Source organism: Oncorhynchus keta, chromosome 11, assembly GCF_023373465.1.
Source record: "Oncorhynchus keta strain PuntledgeMale-10-30-2019 chromosome 11, Oket_V2, whole genome shotgun sequence".
NCBI classification, from domain to species: domain Eukaryota; kingdom Metazoa; phylum Chordata; class Actinopteri; order Salmoniformes; family Salmonidae; genus Oncorhynchus; species Oncorhynchus keta.
Window position 1 is genome coordinate 13,168,949 of NC_068431.1, and position 22,936 is coordinate 13,191,884.

Sequence of the window (22,936 nt, forward strand, 5' to 3'; positions counted from 1 at the left end):
AGACACTGTTACTGCTGAGGCACTGTTACTGCTAAGGCACTGTTACTGCTGAGGCACTGTTACTGCTGAGACACTGTTACTGCTGAGGCACTGTTACTGCTGAGACACTGTTACTGCTGAGACACTGTTACTGCTGAGACACTGTTACTGCTGAGGCACTGTTACTGCTGAGACACTGTTACTGCTGAGACACTGTTACTGCTGAGGCACTGTTACTGCTGAGGCACTGTTACTGCTGAGACACTGTTACTGCTGAGACACTGTTACTGCTGAGACAATGTTACTGCTGAGACAATGTTACTGCTGAGCCTCTGTTACTGCTGAGACACTGTTACTGCTGAGACACTGTTACTGCTGAGGCACTGTTACTGCTGAGACACTGTTACTGCTGAGACACTGTTACTGCTGAGGCACTGTTACTGCTGAGACAATGTTACTGCTGAGGCACTGTTACTGCTGAGGCACTGTTACTGCTGAGCCTCTGTTACTGCTGAGACACTGTTACTGCTGAGACACTGTTACTGCTGAGACACTGTTACTGCTGAGACACTGTTACTGCTGAGACACCTACTGCTGAGGCACTGTTACTGCTGAGACACTGTTACTGCTGAGGCACTGTTACTGCTGAGACACTGTTACTGCTGAGACACTGTTACTGCTGAGACACTGTTACTGCTGAGACACTGTTACTGCTGAGGCACTGTTACTGCTGAGACACTGTTACTGCTGAGACACTGTTACTGCTGAGACACTGTTACTGCTGAGGCACTGTTACTGCTGAGACACTGTTACTGCTGAGGCACTGTTACTGCTGAGGCACTGTTACTGCTGAGACACTGTTACTGCTGAGACACTGTTACTGCTGAGGCACTGTTACTGCTGAGACACTGTTACTGCTGAGGCACTGTTACTGCTGAGACAATGTTACTGCTGAGGCACTGTTACTGCTGAGACACTGTTACTGCTGAGGCACTGTTACTGCTGAGACACTGTTACTGCTGAGACACTGTTACTGCTGAGACACTGTTACTGCTGAGACAATGTTACTGCTGAGGCACTGTTACTGCTGAGACACTGTTACTGCTGAGGCACTGTTACTGCTGAGGCACTGTTACTGCTGAGACACTGTTACTGCTGAGGCACTGTTACTGCTGAGACACTGTTACTGCTGAGGCACTGTTACTGCTGAGACACTGTTACTGCTGAGACAATGTTACTGCTGAGACAATGTTACTGCTGAGGCACTGTTACTGCTGAGACAATGTTACTGCTGAGACACTGTTACTGCTGAGGCACTGTTACTGCTGAGACACTGTTACTGCTGAGGCACTGTTACTGCTGAGGCACTGTTACTGCTGAGACAATGTTACTGCTGAGGCACTGTTACTGCTGAGACACTGTTACTGCTGAGGCACTGTTACTGCTGAGACACTGTTACTGCTGAGGCACTGTTACTGCTGAGGCACTGTTACTGCTGAGACAATGTTACTGCTGAGGCACTGTTACTGCTGAGACACTGTTACTGCTGAGACACTGTTACTGCTGAGACACTGTTACTGCTGAGACACTGTTACTGCTGAGACACTGTTACTGCTGAGACACTGTTACTGCTGAGACACCTACTGCTGAGACACTGTTACTGCTGGAGTTACATCAAATAGTGTAGCATGTCACTGTGTATCATGATAAGCGATGTGCTGCCTGCCGGTAATATCACCCTGCTTCTAGAGGGAGTCAAGTTACAGTTATGACATCATGGCTATCGTATTCCCATATCATGTCCTCAGACTGGGATGCTCTTCCCATATACCTGTAGATGTCCCTATAGAGCTCGCCAGCTTGTCGTCCTAATTATCTCAAATGACTTACCTCTGGTTCCGATGGCAAAGATGAATTAGGAAAGAAAAGGCTTTTGGGATAAACACTGAAAGTAAGGTCTGAGTTTAACACACGTTTAGGAGGTCTTAAACATTTTTGTTCTGAGATAATAGTGGTCATTTAACATGACCTTTATGAATTATAAAGCCTTATATGCTTTTCTTAATCACATAAATGCTTCAAAATTCACAAAAAGTGATGTTTTCTGATGAAGATTATCTCATAGAACAAAACGTATAATATCTCCTATTACAAAGACCTTATTTACGGTGACGCCATTCATTTCCCCCATAGGCTTTGTCCAATGAACCATGGCGGAGTTAGTGCCTAAAAAAAAATATATATATATATTTCTCTCTGTATCATTCCAGACAGTGTCTGTGCCCAGTGGTGACACTCATTAAGGGTGTGGCTGTGTGTCTTTGGGGTCACCCACCCATCAACCCATTCTCTGTGTCTTGGGCTGCTCATAGTGCTGTACAGTATGTGAGTAACCAGTGGCTCAGACAGACTGTTGACCGAGTGAAAGAAGAGACACGGACAGAGGGAGAGAGAGGCTGGAACTCTGCAGCCAATGCCCCTGGTTAATCATTCAACATCACCCCCACTTCTCTCTCTGCACATCCACTTTTCTATTCAGGCACTTTACTGCCAGCCACACACTGGTCATAACACTCTTACAATACATCACAATATGCAGTAGAGTTCTGGGTGTATCTGACCAAACTGTGTGCTTTCTAAATCATCCCAACACACCGTTTGTATTCCCTAGTTACTACATTAAACCAAAGAGGTATAGAGGGACTGTCATAGGGCAGTAAGAGTTATTTATTAGTGGAGTGTAAACCAAACCGTGGCGTGAGCCTGCAGGATTCTCTGCTCAGGGAAGAATGCACTCCATATTGTTAGCAGGGGGAGGGAGTGAGAGTGCACAGGGGAGAAGGAACGTCTGGCTGCATATTACCAAAGCGCTGCTCATGCCTTGTGCCACACACATTCTAGAAAACATTATAAGGCTTGCCCTGGATAACACTTATTAATGTATGTATGTGTAACAGTATAACTTTAGACCGTCCCCTCGCCCATACCCGGGGGCGAACCAGGGACCCTCTGCACACATCAACAACAGTCACCCTCGAAGGATCATTACCCATCGCTCCACAAAAGCCACGGCCCTTGCAGAGCCAGGGGAACTACTACTTCAAGGCCTCAGAGCAAGTGACGTCACCGATTGAAACGCTATTTAGCGCCGCACCACCGCTAACTAAGCTAGCCGTTTCACATCCGTTACATATGTATGTATGTATGGACACTGACTCTCATGAAAAGACAGTAACGTTTCTGATGCAGGATCTAGAAAAAGGGGAAACTGGACTTCCAGGATTCCTCACGTTCGAGACTTGGAACGCAAAACTAGAGACAGAAAAAGAGGGGAGGGAAACAGAACAAGGGAAAAGAGAATGAGAGAGAGAGCGAGAGAGAGTGAGAGTGAGAGCAAGAGATCCAGAAAAGAGCCGTTAAATTCCACAACCACCTAAAAGGAAGCAATTCCCAAACCTTCCTTAACAAAGCCATCACCTACAGAGAGATGAACCTGGAGAAGAGTCCCCTAAGCAAGCTGGTCCTGGGGCACTGTTCACAAACACACCCCACAGAGCCCCAGGACAGCAGTACAAATAGACCCAAGCAAATCATGACAAAACAAAAAGATAATTGCTTGACACATTGGAAAGAATTAACAAAAAAACAGAGCAAACTAGAATGCTATTTGACCCTAAACAGAGAGTACACAGTGGCAGAATACCTGACCACTGTGACTGACCCAAAATTAAGCAAAGCTTTGACTATGTACAGACTCAGTGAGCATAGCCTTGCTATTGAGAAAGGCCGCCGTAGGCAGACATGGCTCTCAAGAGAAGACAGGCTATGTGCTCACTGCCCACAAAATGAGGTGGAAACTGAGCTGCGCTTCCTAACCTCCTGTCCAATGTATGACCATATTAGAGAGACATATTTCCCCCAGATTACACAGATCCACAAAGAATTCGAAAACAAACCAAATTTTGATAAACTCCCATATCTACTGGGTGAAATTCCATAGTGTGCCATCACAGCAGCAAGATTTGTGACATGTTGCCACAAGAAAAGGGCAACCAGTGAAGAACAAACACCATTGTAAATACAACCCATATTTATGCTTATTTATTTCCCCTTGTGTACCCTTAACCATTTGTACATCGTTACAAAACTGTATATATACGTAATATGACATTTGTAATGTCTTTATTGTTTTGAAACTTCTGTATGTGTAATGTTTACTGTTAATTTTTGTTTATTTCACTTTTGTATATTATCTACTTCACTTGCTTTGGCAATGTTAACACATGTTTCCCATGCCAATAAAGCCCCTTTATTGAATTAAATTGAGAGAGAGACAGAGACAAAGCGACAGAGAAACAGAAGCTGGCCTGCCATGACACCAGCCCTTGGGGTCTGTCCCCTCTCTCTTTCTCTGGGTAGAGTGGAACACTGGCTTTTGTGTCCCACTGCCTTCCTCTCTCCATCTCATCCCACTCTGCCCCCTCTCTCCATCTCATCCCACTCTGCCCCCTCTCTCCATCTCATCCCACTCTGCCCCCTCTCTCCATCTCATCCCACTCTGCCCCCTCTCTCCATCTCATCCCACTCTGCCCCCTCTCTCCATCTCATCCCACTCTGCTCCCTCTCTCCATCTCATCCCACTCTGCCCCCTCTCTCCATCTCATCCCACTCTGCCCCTCTCTCCATCTCATCCCACTCTGCTCCCTCTCTCCATCTCATCCCACTCTGCCCCCTCTCTCCATCTCATCCCACTCTGCCCCCTCTCTCCATCTCATCCCACTCTGCCCCCTCTCTCCATCTCATCCCACTCTGCCCCCTCTCTCCATCTCATCCCACTCTGCTCCCTCTCTCCATCTCATCCCACTCTGCTCCCTCTCTCCATCTCATCCCACTCTGCCCCCTCTCTCCATCTCATCCCACTCTGCCCCCTCTCTCCATCTCATCCCACTCTGCCCCCTCTCTCCATCTCATCCCACTCTGCCCCCTCTCTCCATCTCATCCCACTCTGCCCCCTCTCTCCATCTCATCCCACTCTGCCCCCTCTCTCCATCTCATCCCACTCTGCTACCTCTCTCCATCTCATCCCACTCTGCTCCCTCTCTCCATCTCATCCCACTCTGCTCCCTCTCTCCATCTCATCCCACTCTGCTCCCTCTCTCCATCTCATCCCACTCTGCCCCCTCTCTCCATCTCATCCCACTCTGCCCCCTCTCTCCATCTCATCCCACTCTGCCCCTCTCTCCATCTCATCCCACTCTGCCCCCTCTCTCCATCTCATCCCACTCTGCTCCCTCTCTCCATCTCATCCCCTCTGCCCCCTCTCTCCATCTCATCCCACTCTGCCCCCTCTCTCCATCTCATCCCACTCTGCCCCCTCTCTCCATCTCATCCCACTCTGCTCCCTCTCTCCATCTCATCCCACTCTGCCCCCTCTCTCCATCTCATCCCACTCTGCTCCCTCTCTCCATCTCATCCCACTCTGCCTCCTCTCTCCATCTCATCCCACTGCTCCCTCTCTCCATCTCATCCCACTCTGCCCCCTCTCTCCATCTCATCCCACTCTGCTCTCTCTCTCCATCTCATCCCACTCTGCCCCTCTCTCCATCTCATCCCACTCTGCTCCCTCTCTCCATCTCATCCCACTCTGCCCCCTCTCTCCATCTCATCCCACTCTGCTCCCTCTCTCCATCTCATCCCACTCTGCCCCCTCTCTCCATCTCATCCCACTCTGCCCCCTCTCTCCATCTCATCCCACTCTGCTCCCTCTCTCCATCTCATCCCACTCTGCCTCCTCTCTCCATCTCATCCCACTGCTCCCTCTCTCCATCTCATCCCACTCTGCTCCCTCTCTCCATCTCATCCCACTCTGCTACCTCTCTCCATCTCATCCCACTCTGCCCCCTCTCTGACCCTCATGGAGTAGACAGCAGCAGCAGACACAGGCCTCTCTTCAGCAGACAGAGTAGAGGGAGCAGAGCAGACACAGAGCTCACTGACTGCAATGGGAGAAAAGGCCTGCCCACACAATGACCTCATTCACAGGGAGGGAGAGGAGGAATCACACAGACCACAGGCTGATGCCACCAGCCTTGTATTGGGAGGATAGAGGGAGGGAAGAACACCTGTCCTCAGACCTGTGGAGGGGTGCATACTGACAGGCTATAAGGTGATGATGATGGTGGTCTACCGACAGCATGGCGGGAGAATGAATCAGCAGAAGGACTACAACTTACTATAGTAACTGATGTTAGTGTGCCACAAAATACACTCAAAATGACACTGAATGTCTTGTTTTAGATGGCCCATGTTAGCTATATGGCCACTGATATCAACTACTACATTCTACAGCTGTGTCTGTCTGGAACTCAATGGCTGCAGAAACTGAGGGTCCAAAATATTTGACTAAAAGTTGCAAGTTTGTAAGTGCAAGCTTCAGGCTGGACTAAGTTGAAATACTTATTTTTATCAGGATATTTTCTAGGCTGCAATGTATTTATTTGTTGGCTTTATGTGGGCTATTTTTACATAGTTGGCAATGGCAGAAGTTACTTTTAGATTTGTATCATTTTCTTTTACATAACATGACAATGATTTTGAGAAAGGACGACTTTATTATAAAAGAAAAGAAACTGTTCGACAAAAATGTGCATACGAACATCATAACTGGCATGCAGATCTGTAGAAATGGTCAAATAAACTGGCACTCCTAATGGAAAAGGTTGCAGACCCCTGGTGTAGCCTATTACCGTCAACTTCGGGAGCGTAATGGTAGAATTATGTGAAGACCAGCAGCAGCGGGAGGTCGGAAAACACCAGTCTCAACGTCAACAGTGAAGAGGCGACTCAGGGATGCTGGTCTTCTAGGCAGAGTTGAAAAAGCCTTATCTCAGACTGGCTAATAAAAAGAAAAGATAAAGATGAGCAAAAGAACACAGACACTGTACAGAGGAACTCAGCCTAGAAGGTCAGCATCCCGGAGTCGCCTCTTCACTGTTGACGTTGAGACTGGACAGAGGAACTCAGCCTAGAAGGCCAGCATCCCGGAGTCGCCTCTTCACTGTTGACGTTGAGACTGGACAGAGGAACTCAGCCTAGAAGGTCAGCATCCCGGAGTCGCCTCTTCACTGTTGACGTTGAGACTGGACAGAGGAACTCAGCCTAGAAGGCCAGCATCCCGGAGTCGCCTCTTCACTGTTGATGTTGAGACTGGTGTTTTGAGGGTACTATTTAATGAAGCTGCCGGTTGAGTACTTGTGAGGCGTCTGTTTCTCAAACTAGACACTCTAATGTACTTGTCCTCTTGCTCAGTTGTGAACTGGGGCCTCCCACTCCTCTTTCTATTCTGGTTAGAGACAGTTTGCGCTGTTCTGTGAAGGGAGCCTTCATTTCCCAGAACAAGAATAGACTGACGAGTCAGAAGAAAGGTCTTTGTTTCTGGCCATTTTGAGGCTGTAATCGAACCCACAAATGCTGATGCTCCAGATACTCAACTAGTCTAAAAAAGGCCAGTTGAATTTCTTCTTTAGTCAGAACAACAGTTTTCAGCTATGCTAACATCATTTCAAACGGGTTTTCTAATGATCAATTAGCCTTTTAAATTATAAACTTGGATTAGCTAACACAATGTGCCATTGGAACACAGGAGTGATGGTTGCTAATAATGGGCCTCTGTACGCCTATGTAGATATTCTATTAAGAATCTGCCGTTTCCAGCTACAATAGTCATTTACAACATTAACAATGTCTACACTGCATTTCTGATCAATTTTATGTTATTTTAATGGACAAAAAAAATCCCTTTTCTTTAAAAAACAAGGACATTTCTATGTGACCCGAAACTTTTGAACAGTAGCGTACATTTTCAGGTATTATAAGTTTCTATTTCTGTCAGAAAGTTGTTTGCAAGTCAAAGAGTACTGTTAGCTAAATAGCGAACATTAGCTTGCGGGCTCACCAGCTAACATTACATGTATGATCTTTGTAGCAATATAATTCTAAATAAGAAAATCCATTTGCATTGCTAGTTAAAGCCTAATGTTAGTTAACTAACATTGAACCTAGTTTGTTAGCTTTAGCTATCTGCAGATTCATACTACAGCTATGACAATGTTTGTATTGGTAGTAGATTGAGTTGGGATTACGCAGGTTAATTGTTTAGCTAGCTAGCTAGCTAGCTACATGTCTAAACAAAAGACTCCACTTAGCCAGATGATTGATTACATAACCCATCAAGTTAGCCAGGTGTGTCTGGGGGTGATTACGGCCATCTATTGTATTTCATGAACATGTGTACATGTTCAGACAATAGTGACCCATCCACTTAGCTAGATGTGGCTGGGGGGTGGTCATCTAATAATTATAAAATTTCTGCAACAACACTTTCTGTTGTTGATATTGCTACTATGCAAATAACCATTTCAGTGTACTGTTTACACCTTCTGTATCCTGTGCATGTGACAAATAAACTTAGATTTTATTTGATATAGTGTGTGTTTACCAGAGACTGTAAGTGTAGAACAACATGACCTGCACTAAAGTTAGATTAGGATATGGGCCAAGGACGAGATAAAGTGCATTTTTACCTGGAGATTTTCCTTATTGTAGGGTACTACTTTTACCACTTTTAGTCTTGAAATCTTTGATTGTTTACTAAACTACTCACTCTGTTTAGCACATGGCCTCACATGTGAATCCTTAAAGAGATGGGTGGGGCTAAGTCTTAAGAGGGTGTGAATGATGCTGAATGGGCGTAGACAAAGAAGAGCTTTCCAATAGGTGTACCAAAACATTCACGGGCCATTTTCTCAAAGGTGGGCTTACAGTGAATGATATACCCCTTTCTAGCTCTGAGTTTCTACTTTTATCCAATGTAAAAAAAAACCACACAATTTCAAATTTTGCTACATAGGACCGAATCCAGGTGGTAGGTCTTAGACTTGTTCTGTTTTTCACTTTAAAATGTATCTGGAAAAAGAAAGGGACAGCTGCATCAGGAGATCAATGATAATAGCGCTGAATGAATGACTGAGTTGCATGTCTTGACGAACAAACTTGACATTCTTAAAGAGACAGCGTACAATTTTCAATGTCATGCATCTCAATAGAAAACAGTGTTTTTACTCAATGTAGAAACCTAATATTCTACAAATGTCTTTGTAATTTCAATCATTTCAATGTTTGTATCAACATTTTCGTTTTTGTAATAAACCCTGTATGTTTCTAGGGCACAACTTGTGCTTCAAACGTAGCTGGAATTCATATAGGCCCATTAAAGGCTGTATCTCAATCAATTACCAAGAGTTGCTTTTACTTTAGGGCCTGTTTAGGATTTCCACCTTGTTCCTTCTTTAGGACGACATAGTAGCAGTCAGATAACCTCCAGGAGATTGCAAACAGGCCTTTCCTGTTCCTGGCCTGCACTGTTCTATGGCCACTGTCTTTTAATGATACTGCCACAGCAAGATAATGATGGAAGTCAACTCACAGATGCAATCAATGTGTAACAAAGCATAAAGTACAGCAACAGCAGAGAAGACAAGTCCAACCTGGACTTGTTTCTTTGATAAATAAAATCATGAACACTTTCCACGTTGCGCTTTGGTCCACTCATTCCAACGAGAGCCGTAACAGGGGGTACAGGTACTGAGTCAATGTGTGGAGGTATAGGTTAGTGGAGGTAATTGAGGTAATATATACATGTAGGTATGGGTAAAGCGACTATGCATAGATAATAAACAGTGAGTTTCAGCAGCATAAAAGGGGGGTACAAATAGTCTGGGTAGCCATTTGTTTACCTGAACAGTCTATGACTAGGGTGGCTGGAGTCTTTGGCAAAAAAAATTGACACCGCCTGCTATGGCAGGAAGCTTGGCCCCAGTGGTGTACTGGGCCATACACACTACCCATTGTAGCGTCTGCGGTCGAATGCCGAGCAGTTGCCATACCAGGCGGTGATGCAACCAGTCAGGATACTCTCGATGGTGCAGCTATAGAACATTTTAAGGATCAGAGGACCCATGCCAAATCTTTTCATACAGCTCTGCATTTAACAAAAAAGGGGGAGGCATGGGCCGAATATCTCTCAGACATTATTTCCGTCATTAAGAAGAAATAGGCTTATTTTCATTAGAAATGGCCTAATTCAAAAGTTGACATCCTAAAAATAAACTCCACATACCGTATGTGTGAATCTCACTTCCTCTTTCACGGTTAGGAGGCCAGAGTGGAGACCTGTTCAGAAACCGTTGCCTCTGTGCATACTTTCACCAGATGGAAAGGGAATGTCTCTAAAAATGAACCAAACAGAGCTGATCTATTATTTTCTATTCCCCTTTTCTCTGCCTTTCCACTGCTATTTCAAATGTTCTCTTTAACTGTATCCCCTACTGACATTATCATTGGGCCATCTTCAGTGCCTCCAGCACTGGTGCTCTCCTGCACAGAGAGTGAGAGACCAGCTATGTTTCACTCACAACATGTATGTGAAGGCAGCTTGGAGGAAGTTCACCTGCACAAAACAAAATAGCCCTGAATGGATGACAGGCAGGCTAGTGTGCAGGGTAAAAACCTTCTCTATAGGGAAATAGTTCCCAATCGTTCTGATTCCAATTTGTAAGTCGCTCTGGATAAGAGCGTCTGCTAAATGACTTAAATGTAAATGTAAATTGTGAAGTCATGTTGTAAAAACAGGGCAGACTCATGATTTAGAATTTCAATCACACTGGAGAAAAACTAACAGGAAGTAGAATGTGGTGGAACAAACTATGCATTTAAATGGCACAGTTAACCAACATGTGCATGCATGTTTATAGCCTATAGAGAGCATTCAAATTAGACCGGTGCATACCAGGGAAACAAGATCCACATCCTTGTAAGTAGAAACACAAAGGAAAACGCCTGAACACAAAATGCTGAGTGGCTAAGTGACTATGCAATTATGAAGCATGTAACTGAATAAGGCTTCGAAAGCTCAAATATTTACCAGCTCTGTGTCCAACTGGATTGTGTTAACTCGTCTTGGTAGTATTAGAGGCAAAATAACCCGAACACATGATTGGACCATCTGAGCGTAATTGATGGAGTTCAGCTCTACCACTGTAGGTCAGGACCATCCCCTGACAGAGCTGCATGATTGGTGCCCTAATTTCCCTTCCTCTACGTCACTGCTTGTGGAATACCGCCGACGCAAACCCCCACCGACCCCCTTCCACACACACATTTATTTCCCTTTGTTCCCATCTGATGCATTCAGCAGAATGTCCCTAGACGCAATGGCACCCGCAACTCTCCCTCCCTCTCTCTCTCCCCCCGAAGGCAGACTGGAATAATGTGGCTTGGGTTTTTCTTTAGGGAGTCTTTGTTGTGAAAGGCACGCACACACAGAGGATACCTAGTCAGTTGTACAACTGAATGCCTTCAACTGAAATGTGTCTTCCGCATTTAACCCAGGTGCGGGGGGATGCCATAATTGTCATACACAGCTTCGGCACCCAGGGAACAGTGGGATAACTGCTTTGCTCAGGGGCAGAATGACAGATTTGGACCTTGTCAGCTTGGGGATTCGATCCAGCAACCTTTGGGTTACTGGCCCAACAGTCTAACCACTAGGCTACCTGGCGGAGACTCCCTGGGTCAGTAGTGGGGTCGTTCCATTTGATTTCAAATGGTTTTTGAGCGCACCCCTTTAGACAAAACATTCAGGTGATGTTCAAAGTTTTGCATACCACACCAATAATAAACACCAATAATAATTATTATTATTTATTGTGTCCCTTTCAGGAAATGTGTCTTGCGTCTCAACAGACCACAGCACAGCATCTCCACATAAGTGCATAAATACATAAATCACAAGCAATAACTACAGCAGACAACACAGTTCACAGTCCATAATTCAGTTAGTAAATTCTGGAGAGGGGGGGGTTGAGCAGTTATTTATTAAATTGACGTATACTGGTGGGGATGAATGATTTCTGGGCTCTGAAGGTTTTGTAAAGATGGACTTAATTGAGGAGAAATAAGAACAATCCAAAATGTATTTTTAATACTGTCGCAAAGCTATCTAAAAAGCAGCATTCCCCAAGAGAGGATGGCTTTCACTTCAGCAGTAATAAATTCATGAACTTCTTTGAGGAAAAGATCATGATTCTTAGAAAGCAAATTACGGACTCCTCTTTAAACCTGCTTATTCCTTCAAAGCTCAGTTGTCCTGAGTCTGCACAACTCTGCCAGGACCTAGGATAAAGATAGACTGTCAAGTGTTTTAGTACTATATCTCTTGACACAATGATGAAAATAATCATGGCCTCTAAACCTTCAAGCTGCATACTGGACCCTAATCCAACTAAACTACTGAAAGAGCTGCTTCCTGTGCTTGGCCCTCCTATGTTGAACATAATAAACGGCTCTCTATCCACCGGATGTGTACCAAACTCACTAAAAGTGGCAGTAATAAAGCCTCTCTTGAAAAAGCCAAACCTTGAACCAGAAAATATAAAAACTATCGGCCTATATCGAATCTTCCATTCCTCTCAAAAATGTTAGAAAAGGCTGTTGCACAGCAACTCACTGCCTTCCTGAAGACAAACAATGTATACGAAATGCTTCAGTCTGGTTTTAGACCCCATCATAGCACTGAGACTGCACTTGTGAAGGTGGTAAATGACCTTTTAATGGCATCAGACCGAGGCTTTGCATCTGTCCTCGTGCTCCTAGACCTTAGTGCTGCTTTTGATACCATCGATCACCACATTCTTTTGGAGAGATTGGAAACCCAAATTGGTCTACAAGTTCTGGCCTGGTTTAGATCTTATCTGTCGGAAAGATATCAGTTTGTCTCTGTGAATGGTTTGTCCTCTGACAAATCAACTGTAAATTTCGGTGTTCCTCAAGGTTCCGTTTTAGGACCACTATATATTTTACTTCTTGGGGATGTCATTCGAAAACATAATGTTAACTTTCACTGCTAAGCGGATGACACACAGCTGTACATTTCAATGAAACATTAGACTCATCTCTTCAGTGGGTAATGTGATTGAGTGTGGTATGGCCCAGGAGTGTGAAGGTGAACAGAAAGGCTCTGGAGCAACGAATTGCCCTTGCTGTCCCTGCCTGTCTGGTTTCCCTCTTTCCATTGGGATTCTCTGCCTCTAACCCTTTTACAGGGGCTGAGTCACTGGCTTACTGGTGCTCTTTCATGCCGTCCCTAGGAGGGGTGCGTCACTTGAGTGGGTTGAGTCACTGACGTGAACTTCCTGTCTGGGTTGGCGCCCCACCTTGGGTTGTGCAGTGGCGGAGATCTTTGTGGGCTATACTCGGCCTTGTCTCGGGATGGTAAGTTGGTGGTTGAAGATATCCCTCTAGTGGTGTGGGGGCTGTGCTTTGGCAAAGTGGGTGGGGTTATATCCTTCCTGTTTGGCCCTGTCCGGGGGTATCATCGGATGGGGCCACAGTGTCCCCTGACCCCTCCTGTCTCAGCTTCCAGTATTTATGCTGCAGTAATTTGTGTCGGGGGGCTAGGGTCAGTTTGTTATATCTGGAGTAATTCTCCTGTCTTATCCGGTGTCCTGTGTGAATTTAAGTATGCTCTCTCTAATTCTCTCTTTCTCTCGGAGGACCTGAGCCCTAGGATCATGCCTCAGGACTACCTGACATGATGACTCCTTGCTGTCCCCAGTCCACCTGGCCGTGCTGCTGCTCCAGTTTCAACTGTTCTGCCTGTGATTATTATTATTTGACCATTCTGGTCATTTATGAACATTTGAACAACTTGGCCATGTTCTGTTATAATCTCCACCCGGCACAGCCAGAAGAGGACTGGCCACCCCTCAAAGCCTGGTTCCTCTCTAGGTTTCTTCCTAGGTTTTGGCCTTTCTAGTGAGTTTTTCCTGGCCACCGTGCTTCTACACCTGCATTGCTTGCTGTTTGGGGTTTTAGGCTGGGTTTCTGTACAGCACTTTGAGATATCAGCTGACGTACGAATATAAATCAATTTGATTTTGATTTGGTACTCCTGGTTGAGTGGGTGTGTCAGGTCAGTAGTAATTCTCGCTCCTGCCATCGACACTCTCATACATTGAGACAGCCATGTCTTCCTCACTGGGAAATCTAAACGGTTGAGTTTGATGTAATTTAAAAGCTTCAAACGGTCAAACTATTTTATATTTTCTTTAAAAATATATTTTTTATAAAAATCATGTCATGTTTTTACCTTTGATGTCAATTATCTAAAAACGGGTAAACTCATTTTTTTTTTGCATATGTTTAAGCAATAAGGCCCGAGGAGGTATTGTGGTATATGGCCAATATACCATGGCTAAGGGCTGTTCTTATGCACAACCCAAAGCGGAGTGCCTGGACACAGTCCTTAGCCGTGGTATATTGGCCATATACCACAAACCCCCAAAGTGGCTTATTGCTATTATAAACTGGTTACCAACGTAATTAGAGTAGTAAAAATGCATGTTTTGTCATACCCGTGGTATATGGTCTGATATACCACGGCTGTCAGGAAATCCGCATTCAGGGCTCGAAACCCCCAGTTTATAATGTAGTTTAGACCCTATGTCATATCATCTGAGGTGTTTGTGTTGTGTCCACCACCGGTTGATACACAGCATACTCTTGAATACAGGGTGGGTGATAAATGTACTAAAATGGGAATAAAATAGAAATTTTAACTTTTGAAATGGTACCACAAAGATGGTTGGAGGTCCACACATCAGAGAATGTTGACTTGAATGGGAATATCTGTTGTTCTAAATTATACTGTCAATATTCCATAGGAAACCTATTGAAATAATAGAAATATAGATACTAGATGTAACGGCGTTCTTCGTTTGTCGAAAGAGAGTCGGACCGAAATGCAGCGTGGTGGTTACTCATGTCTTTAATGAAGAAAAACGGAACGATACATGAAATAACTAATAAATACAAAAACAACAAACGGAACGTGAAACCTATTACAGCCTATCTGTTGCAAACAAACACAGAGACAGGAACAATCACCCACGAAATACAAAGTGAAACCCAGGCTACCTAAATACGGTTCCCCATCAGAGACAACAAGAATCACCTGATTCTGATTGAGAACCGCCTCAGGCAGCCAAGCCTATACTAGACACACCCCTAATCAACCACAATCCCAATGCCTACAAAAACCCCAATACGACAATACAATAACCCCATGTCACACCCTGGCCTGAACAAATAATTAAAGAAAACACAAAATACTAAGACCAAGGCGTGACACTAGAAAATACATTCGCATTTAAGTTGACATTGACGGTGAGTGGACCGGTAGCCATCTTTGTGGTAGTAATTGAAAGTTAAAATGTAAATTATGTACAAGCTAAATTACAGTGGTGTGAAGGGATAGGTCTATTCTATGAATGATATTTCTATGATTGAAATGACACCCACCCACCTTGTATTCAAGATTATGCATGCTGTGTCTCAACCGATGGCGGGCACAACACAAACACATAAGATGATGCAAATCATAGTCTAAACTACAACATATGCAAACATATTTTTTAATATACAAAAACTGACATTAAAAGTAAAAAGAAAAATACTAAAAACATTTTTTTTCCAATAAATTATTAAATACTGTAGTTTGACAACCCTGTTTGTAAGCATTTAAATTATACAAACTCAACTGTTTATCTTTTCCACAGCAAAATGGGTGAACTTTGAGCACCTCAATCTCCTGAATGTTCTGGCATTCAGGTCCAAAAAGTCACTTTCTGACCACTTCCATCATGGGTAAATATGTATAAATAGTTTCATTCAAATCAAAAGGGCTGTAATCAAAAAGCGATTGAAATGAAATGGAATGACCCCACAGTCAGTGTCCCTTACAGAAAAATGACATGATTTCACATGTGAAATTTCCACATTCTGTGAAAAAAATCGGTTAAAAATGTGTATCTGGAACACTTCACATGTGTAATTTCGCATGTGAAATCAAGTTAAAACATGTGTTTTTGGAACATTTCACATGAGATCTTGTTTTCACATGTGCTGGAGAAAGACCTAACTTCTGGTCTGGTGATTCCCACTCTGCTTCTTACAGGATTAGAGTTGCTTCTACAGGGGCACATATTGAGGCAGTGAGTCAATTGTCAGGTTTTTGGGGACAATGAAGTTCAGTTACTTAGAACACAACATGGCTGAAAGCAAAGGCCATTATTTAGAGTCTGTTTATAGGGACCTATTTCTTTAGCTGAACCTGGATGTTTAACGGCTACGTGAAAGGATGCAGGTACCATTTCACTTCCTCTTAGCTGCATTCACTTCACAACAGCATCAACTAAACAAACACGGGCACCCTGTACCCTATATAGTGCACTACTTTTGTCCAGGGCCCATATATAGAATACGGTACCATTTGGGACACACCCGTCAGCACATCCTTACTGGACATTGTGAAGGTGAGAAAATATAATTTAAAAAAGTTTACATTTGCTACAGCTGCAGCTAATACTTCAGTAATAACTGTGTAACTACAATAACTGTGTGATTTGGTCACCTTACCTGGTAATACCAGTTGTTGACAGTGTGAGACATCATCTTATGTGAGGTGGAGGACTATAAAACAGCCTGCTGAGTTTCCAGTGTTTCCTCTGTATTCATTTAGCAGCTTCAAAAAATATAAACATTTTTACTTTTTATATATACAATCATTTTTGAGACAGTAAAAGAATTTCAGTGAAAACTTAAATGCCTAAAAGCAGATATCTATATTAAGTAGAAAAGATAATGGCACATGTTTTTTATAAGATCATTTTTGAACAAACACCAGAATAAAAACCAGACAGTCAGGGAAAATGTAACATTCTACAAATGTCATGACATGGGGCCACCATTGATTTTGTTATGTTTGCGTCACTCAGATAGCATAAGCCATGGGAAAATGTGTACAATTGCAGGAAAGAAGCTTTAAAACTGCAATTTTTCTCTCAGACCACATGACAAAATGTGTAGAATTCCAGGAAACTAGCTTTAAAACTGAAAACATTTCTCTCCACCTCATGGCTAAATTTGTAGAACTGCAGGGAATTAGCCTTAAAGTAACTGCCCAGTGAAAATCTCCTTTTTAAAACGTGAATATTCTGATAACTCATACCCAAATAATATGGTTGACTCGTCCTATACTTGTAATTGTGACCAAAGTATGAATAGGAGAAAAAAATACTTCAAAAACCCCACCTAAAACTTTAATAAATGCTTGCTGTTTCCTTAGAGTATGATGTAATACTTCTCAGGAGGAGGAACTAGCCAATCAGTGGTCTAGAGGAGGATGAGCTGGCCCATGAGAGGCTACTTGCATTAATATTTTTTATGAACGGTATACGCCCACACCATTTTGTTGTTGGGGTACGCCCACACCATTTTGTTGTTGGGGTACACCCACACCATTTTGTTGTTGGGGTACACCCACACCATTTTGTTGTTGGGGTACACCCACACCATTTTGTTGTTGGGGTACACCCACACCATTTTGTTGTTGGGGTACACCCACACCATTTTGTTGTTGGGGTACACCCACACCATTTTGTTGTTGGGGTACACCCACACCATTTTGTTGTTGGGGTACACCCACACCATTTTGTTGTTGGGGTACACCCACACCATTTTGTTGTTGGGGTACACCCACACCATTTTGTTGTTGGGGTACACCCACACCATTCCAACACAGAAAAACTGCTTTTTAATGTGCTTAATTTAAAAAATGTGGAAGGAAAACTATTTCACTCATATTGTAAGTAAGTATAGTTAATATTTCATAGAAATCTGGAAACACTGGGAAGATACTTTAAAACAGCAAAATGTCTCTGCGGCCAATAGGAGGGCAACATAGACCATGCCCACTGCCATGACCCCTCTGCCCCCCACGCTAACTTTGCCACCTCTGCTGAAAAAAATCTTATGTGAAACACTGGTTTCTGAAGGGGAAACTCCAGCCTACTCCCTAATTCTACATTTGGGGTCAATTCATCATCCCATTGTAGGACAGGATACATGTTAACTCAGGTTTGATAGACCCTGGATACACACACACACACAAATACACTTCTACAAGACCTTCTATATAAAAAAAACTGCAGCTGGAGACATTCATCCGGCATCTCTTCCCTGAAATGTTGTGTCTGTTTTTACACAATTAAAACCTGATGGAAATATATATATATGAAATATCTATATATATATATATCTATATATATATATATATATATATGATTCAGTAATGCTCACATAAAAATACTCAAAAGGCCTGAAGCATATTCCACCTGTAATAACTCATTCTAGACAATTATGACCGCACACTAAAATGACAAAGCATGTGTGTTTTAGCTATGTTATTGTAACAGTGACATACAGTAGAAGGTGGACCAATCGCATGAGGTAAACTAAAGAACAGCTCCTTTCACACAAACCTGGTCCTCAATTTTATCTCTGGGATACTGGTGGCAACCTTTAATGTCAATTAAGATATCAAAATATGCAGCACCCGCATCCGCAGAACAGCGCCAGTAAACCCAAATGTTGGTTAATTTGAGTGATTAAAATAATTTCATGTTTGAGGGCGGAGGTAAAACGTTTCATCTGGATCCCTAATGACAGCTTGCCCTTTGCGTACAGAACTTCCATCTTGCTCCGGGGAGCTGCCTGGCTGACTGCCTGGCTGACTGGCTGGCAGGCTGTTGACTACTGCTAGTGTTGGTGCTGTGTGAAGTCTGTGACTGACTGTAGGATTGGCCACAGGAACCACACTCCAGCCAACAGGATGGGGAAGCAGTAAATGCAACACCAACAGACGTGTAAAGTGGGGTTGAAGAATAGCCTAAAGCCTCTGGTGTAGTGTAAGGTTTATTTTCTCTCTGTAGTGAAAGGTTACAAACATGTACTTGTTGTTGTGCCACCAGCAACCAGAACAAGGACAAAGCAGAGGGACTTGCCCAGAAGGTTAATTCTGGATTTAATTCGCACAAAAGTGGAAAGCTTTGAAATTATGTGAAAAGTGGTGCGGTCTTGTCCAGTGAGTTCCTACATTTTCATATTGTATTTGTACTGGTCCCCTATGGGAGTCAAACACATAACGCCAAGCTCTACCAACTGAGACACACAGGGTAATACACATGTAACATATCATTAAAACACATGGCATATTGCCTGTGATTCAGCAGCTACACAGCCAACTGTACCTACAACAGCTGACTATCTCTAACCCCAGTTCTCCTTTGACCTGGGTCTGTCGTTCACTACGGGTCATTCAGTTTGATGTCTAGATGTCCCTGACAGACAAAAGCAGAATGATCCAGACCGTTAATGGCAGCTGACTGGGCACTGTGTAGAACAGCATGGACTATCTGTTTACTGGCCTGTTTTGGAACGGAAACTTCCAGGATGTGTATAGTAGTGTAGTAACGGTGCGTGTCACCCTATGAGACAACTGTGGCTAAATGTAAACACTAGCTCTTGAACTTCACACTTACTGCCTGGTGATTGGTGAACATGGACTTTAGCTTGAGGCTTAATGATATATATTGTTCCAAATTCCATGTTCAACCAACAAGCACCTGTCAAGAGTTCTACTGCCCTCTATCTGAACTGTCACTGATGATGTTCAATGACTAGGCTAAGTCCTAACCAACTAATTATGCATGAACAGATCAGGCAATTATGGAAATGTTATACGTTACCATACATACTTTATATATACACAATATAGGCTACTTTAAATCTAAAATCATCTTTAAGAAGATTAGAAATCTATCACATAGGGCTCTATGATAGGGCAATGTTTTCATTCATTGTTGTTTGAGAATTTTGCTGGGCACAGAAGAGCAGTCATCATCACAATACAAGATTCCAAATGGATTATCTTACTTTTCAACGCTTGGATGAGCGAATTCCCATCTTTGATTAGTTCTTTGATGAATTTGTTGGTCTTGTCCAATTCCAGTTCGTGAGACTTTAATCTGTCTCGGAACTGTGGACTGTCCAGATAGCAATCACTAAACTCCAGAGCAGGCAGTCCCATGTTTCCTCCAAGTCCACAGCACCCGAGGTCGGAGGAGGAAGAAATCGTTGACTGGTGATGTGCAATCAATCCACTTAAGAAGGTAGCAGAACACAGAGATTAACACTATGCAGATACCGGTCTACATTACACTACATAGCCAACGCAATAATCTTGCTGACAACATGCAGGCGGGCAAACGTGGATCTGATTTATTTTAGCCTAGGATCCAAACGGTATCCCCCAAAAAATCGCACGAAAAAACTGTGATTATATAGGAGGGAATCGCTGAAAGAATATTCACTTATTGGCAGTCAACGATCCCAGGCAACCTGTGCATTCCTCATGACAACGCTGTACTGGTCAAGAAAATAGGAGGAAGATGAAAGAAAAAACGAGGTACGGTTACTGATTCTTCTCTGGGCGTTTTAAATGCAGAGCTTTCTCTCAAGTGTTGGTGTTCGTTCCATCCGATCAACCTACCCCGAAACAGATAATCTGTGATGGATACAGCTCTGGACCAATAGCATTGTTCGGTTCCAAAACGGTCAGAGAAGGGACGGCGCAGTATGGTTGCGGGAGATGGTTTCATAAAGGAAGGGTTGGTTGGTCAAAAACGCAGTGATGTCACTTTAAAGAGCGGCGAATTTCGTTTTTTATTTTTTTTTATTTTAACATCAACCTGCTAAGGCTAGGTAGGATAAGCAAAGCGACAAATTGCTGTTAATTCTTTAAATATTGTTCATTCTGAGAGCAATTGCTAGGTAATTACACACATCACAAGCCTTTATGCACTCTGCATAGTTGCAAATGAAAATGTTATCCATAATTTCAAACAATGTGAATGTTTATGACAGCTTTAAACTAGCTATAAACGAATAAATAGTTTAGAAACTACTTATAACCCCCTTATAAGTATTGCACTACAGAGAGAGAAAGAGAGAAAGGGTGTGTGTGTGTGTGTGTGTGTGTGTGTGTGTGTGTGTGTGTGTGTGTGTGTTAGAGGTTGACCGATTATGATTTTTCAACGCCGATACCGATTATTTTAGGATAAAAAAAGCCAATACCAATTAATCAGACGATTTTTATATATATAATGACAATAATGACAATAACAACAATACTTGAATGAAAATGTTTATTTTAACTTAATATAATACATCAATGAAAATCTATTTAGTCTCAAATAAATAATGAAACATGTTCAATTTGGTTTAAATAATGAAAAAACACAGTGTTGGAGAAGAAAGTAAAAGTGCAATATGTGCTATGTAAGAAAGCTAACGTTTCAGTTCCTTGCTCAGAACATGAGACCATATGAAAGCCAGTGGTTCCTTTTAACATGAGTCTTCAATATTCCCAGTTAAGAAGTACTATTATAGGACAATTTCTCGCTATAACATTTGCATTTCATATACCTTTGACTATTGGATGTTCTTATAGGCACTATAGTATTGCCAGCCTAATCCCGGGAGTTGATAGGCTTGAAGTCATAAACAGCCCTGTGCTTCAAGCATTGCAAAGAGCTGCTGGCAAACACAGGAAAGTTGCTGTTTGAATGAATGCTTATGAGCCTGCAGCTGCCTACCACTGCTCAGTCAGACTGCTCTATCAAATATCAAATCATAGACTTAACTATAATATAATAAACACACAGAAATATGAGCCTTAGGTCATTCATATGGTCAAATCCGGAAACTATCATTTCGAAAACAAAACATTTATTATTTCAGTGAAATATGGAACCGTTCCGTATTTTATCTAACGGGTGGCATCCATAAGTCTAAATACTCCTGTTTCATTGCACAACCTTCAATGTTATGTCATAATTATGTAAAATTCTGGCAAATGAATTACAATCTTTGTTAGGAAGAAATGGTCTTCACACAGTTCGCAACGAGCCAGGCGGCCCAAACTGTTGCATATACCCTGACTCTGCTTGCACTGAATGCAAGAGAAGTGAGTCAATTTCCCTAGTTAATATTGCCCGCTAACATGAATTTATTTGAACTAAATCTGCAGGTTTAAAAATATATACTTGTGTATTGATTTTAAGAAAGGCATTGATATTTATGGTTAGGTACATTGGTGCAACGGACAGTGCTATTTTCGCGAATGCGCTTATTAAATCATCACCTAATGAACATCCAATCACATTAACTGTTACATTAATTCAATTAACGGTCCGTATGTAGCCAAATGTAGCTACTGCTCATTCAGTTTACTTGAAAATGGATAAATGGTTAAAACAAAGTAAGTCCCGTGTCCATGGAGACATACCAGCTCTACTGGTAATACTGCTACTACCAGCAGTACTACAGCTGTCGACGATACAAGTTGTTCTGCTTCCACGAGCACATCCAGTGCTAGCATCAGTAATTCTACATTTGTTGTTAACCCAGCTAGCATGGACACTAGTGAATCTGATGCAGCCGATGAGCTAATGCCCCTTTACCCGGGAAAGCACCGAACAACAGACAGGGGTGTGGACCATCGAAGAGGCGCAAATATGATGAGAACTACATTGATTTGGGGTTCACTTATATTGGGAGTAGTGCCTTTCCTCAGCCACAGTGTGTTATATGTGCAAAAGTACTATCTCACAGCTTGATGAAACCTTCACTCTTGCACAGACATTTAGAAACAAATCATGCCCACTTGAAAAATAAGCCATTCAATTTTTTTTAGCGAGAATTAAGACGACTTTCAAGTAGTAAGATATGTATAAAAGCAACAGATACCATTAATAAGAAGGGGCTAGAAGCGTCTTATATGGTGAGCTACCAAGTGGATAAGACAGGCAAGCCCCATACTATTGTGGAGGACTTCATTCTTCCTGGTACCGCAGATATGGCTGGGACAATGCTGGGGAAAAGGCCATAAAAACTATACAGAAAATGACTTCATCAAACAACAATTTTTCATGACCCATCA

The 22,936-nt window shown here is 42.8% G+C and overlaps 1 protein-coding gene across 3 annotated transcripts in view; it reads right to left on the reverse strand.

Moving 5' to 3' along the window:
- LOC118372876 (rho GTPase-activating protein 26-like) overlaps positions 1 to 20,479 on the reverse strand; it is a 173,404-nt gene extending 152,925 nt beyond the window's left edge. For all 3 annotated transcript variants that reach the window (XM_052529465.1, XM_052529466.1, XM_052529464.1), the window contains exon 1: positions 19,870 to 20,479. In XM_052529465.1, the coding sequence (XP_052385425.1) occupies positions 19,870 to 20,023 (154 nt within the window). In that variant the 5' untranslated portion in view covers positions 20,024 to 20,479. The remainder of the gene's footprint in view (positions 1 to 19,869) is intronic.
- Between the last annotated feature and the right edge of the window lie 2,457 nt (positions 20,480 to 22,936).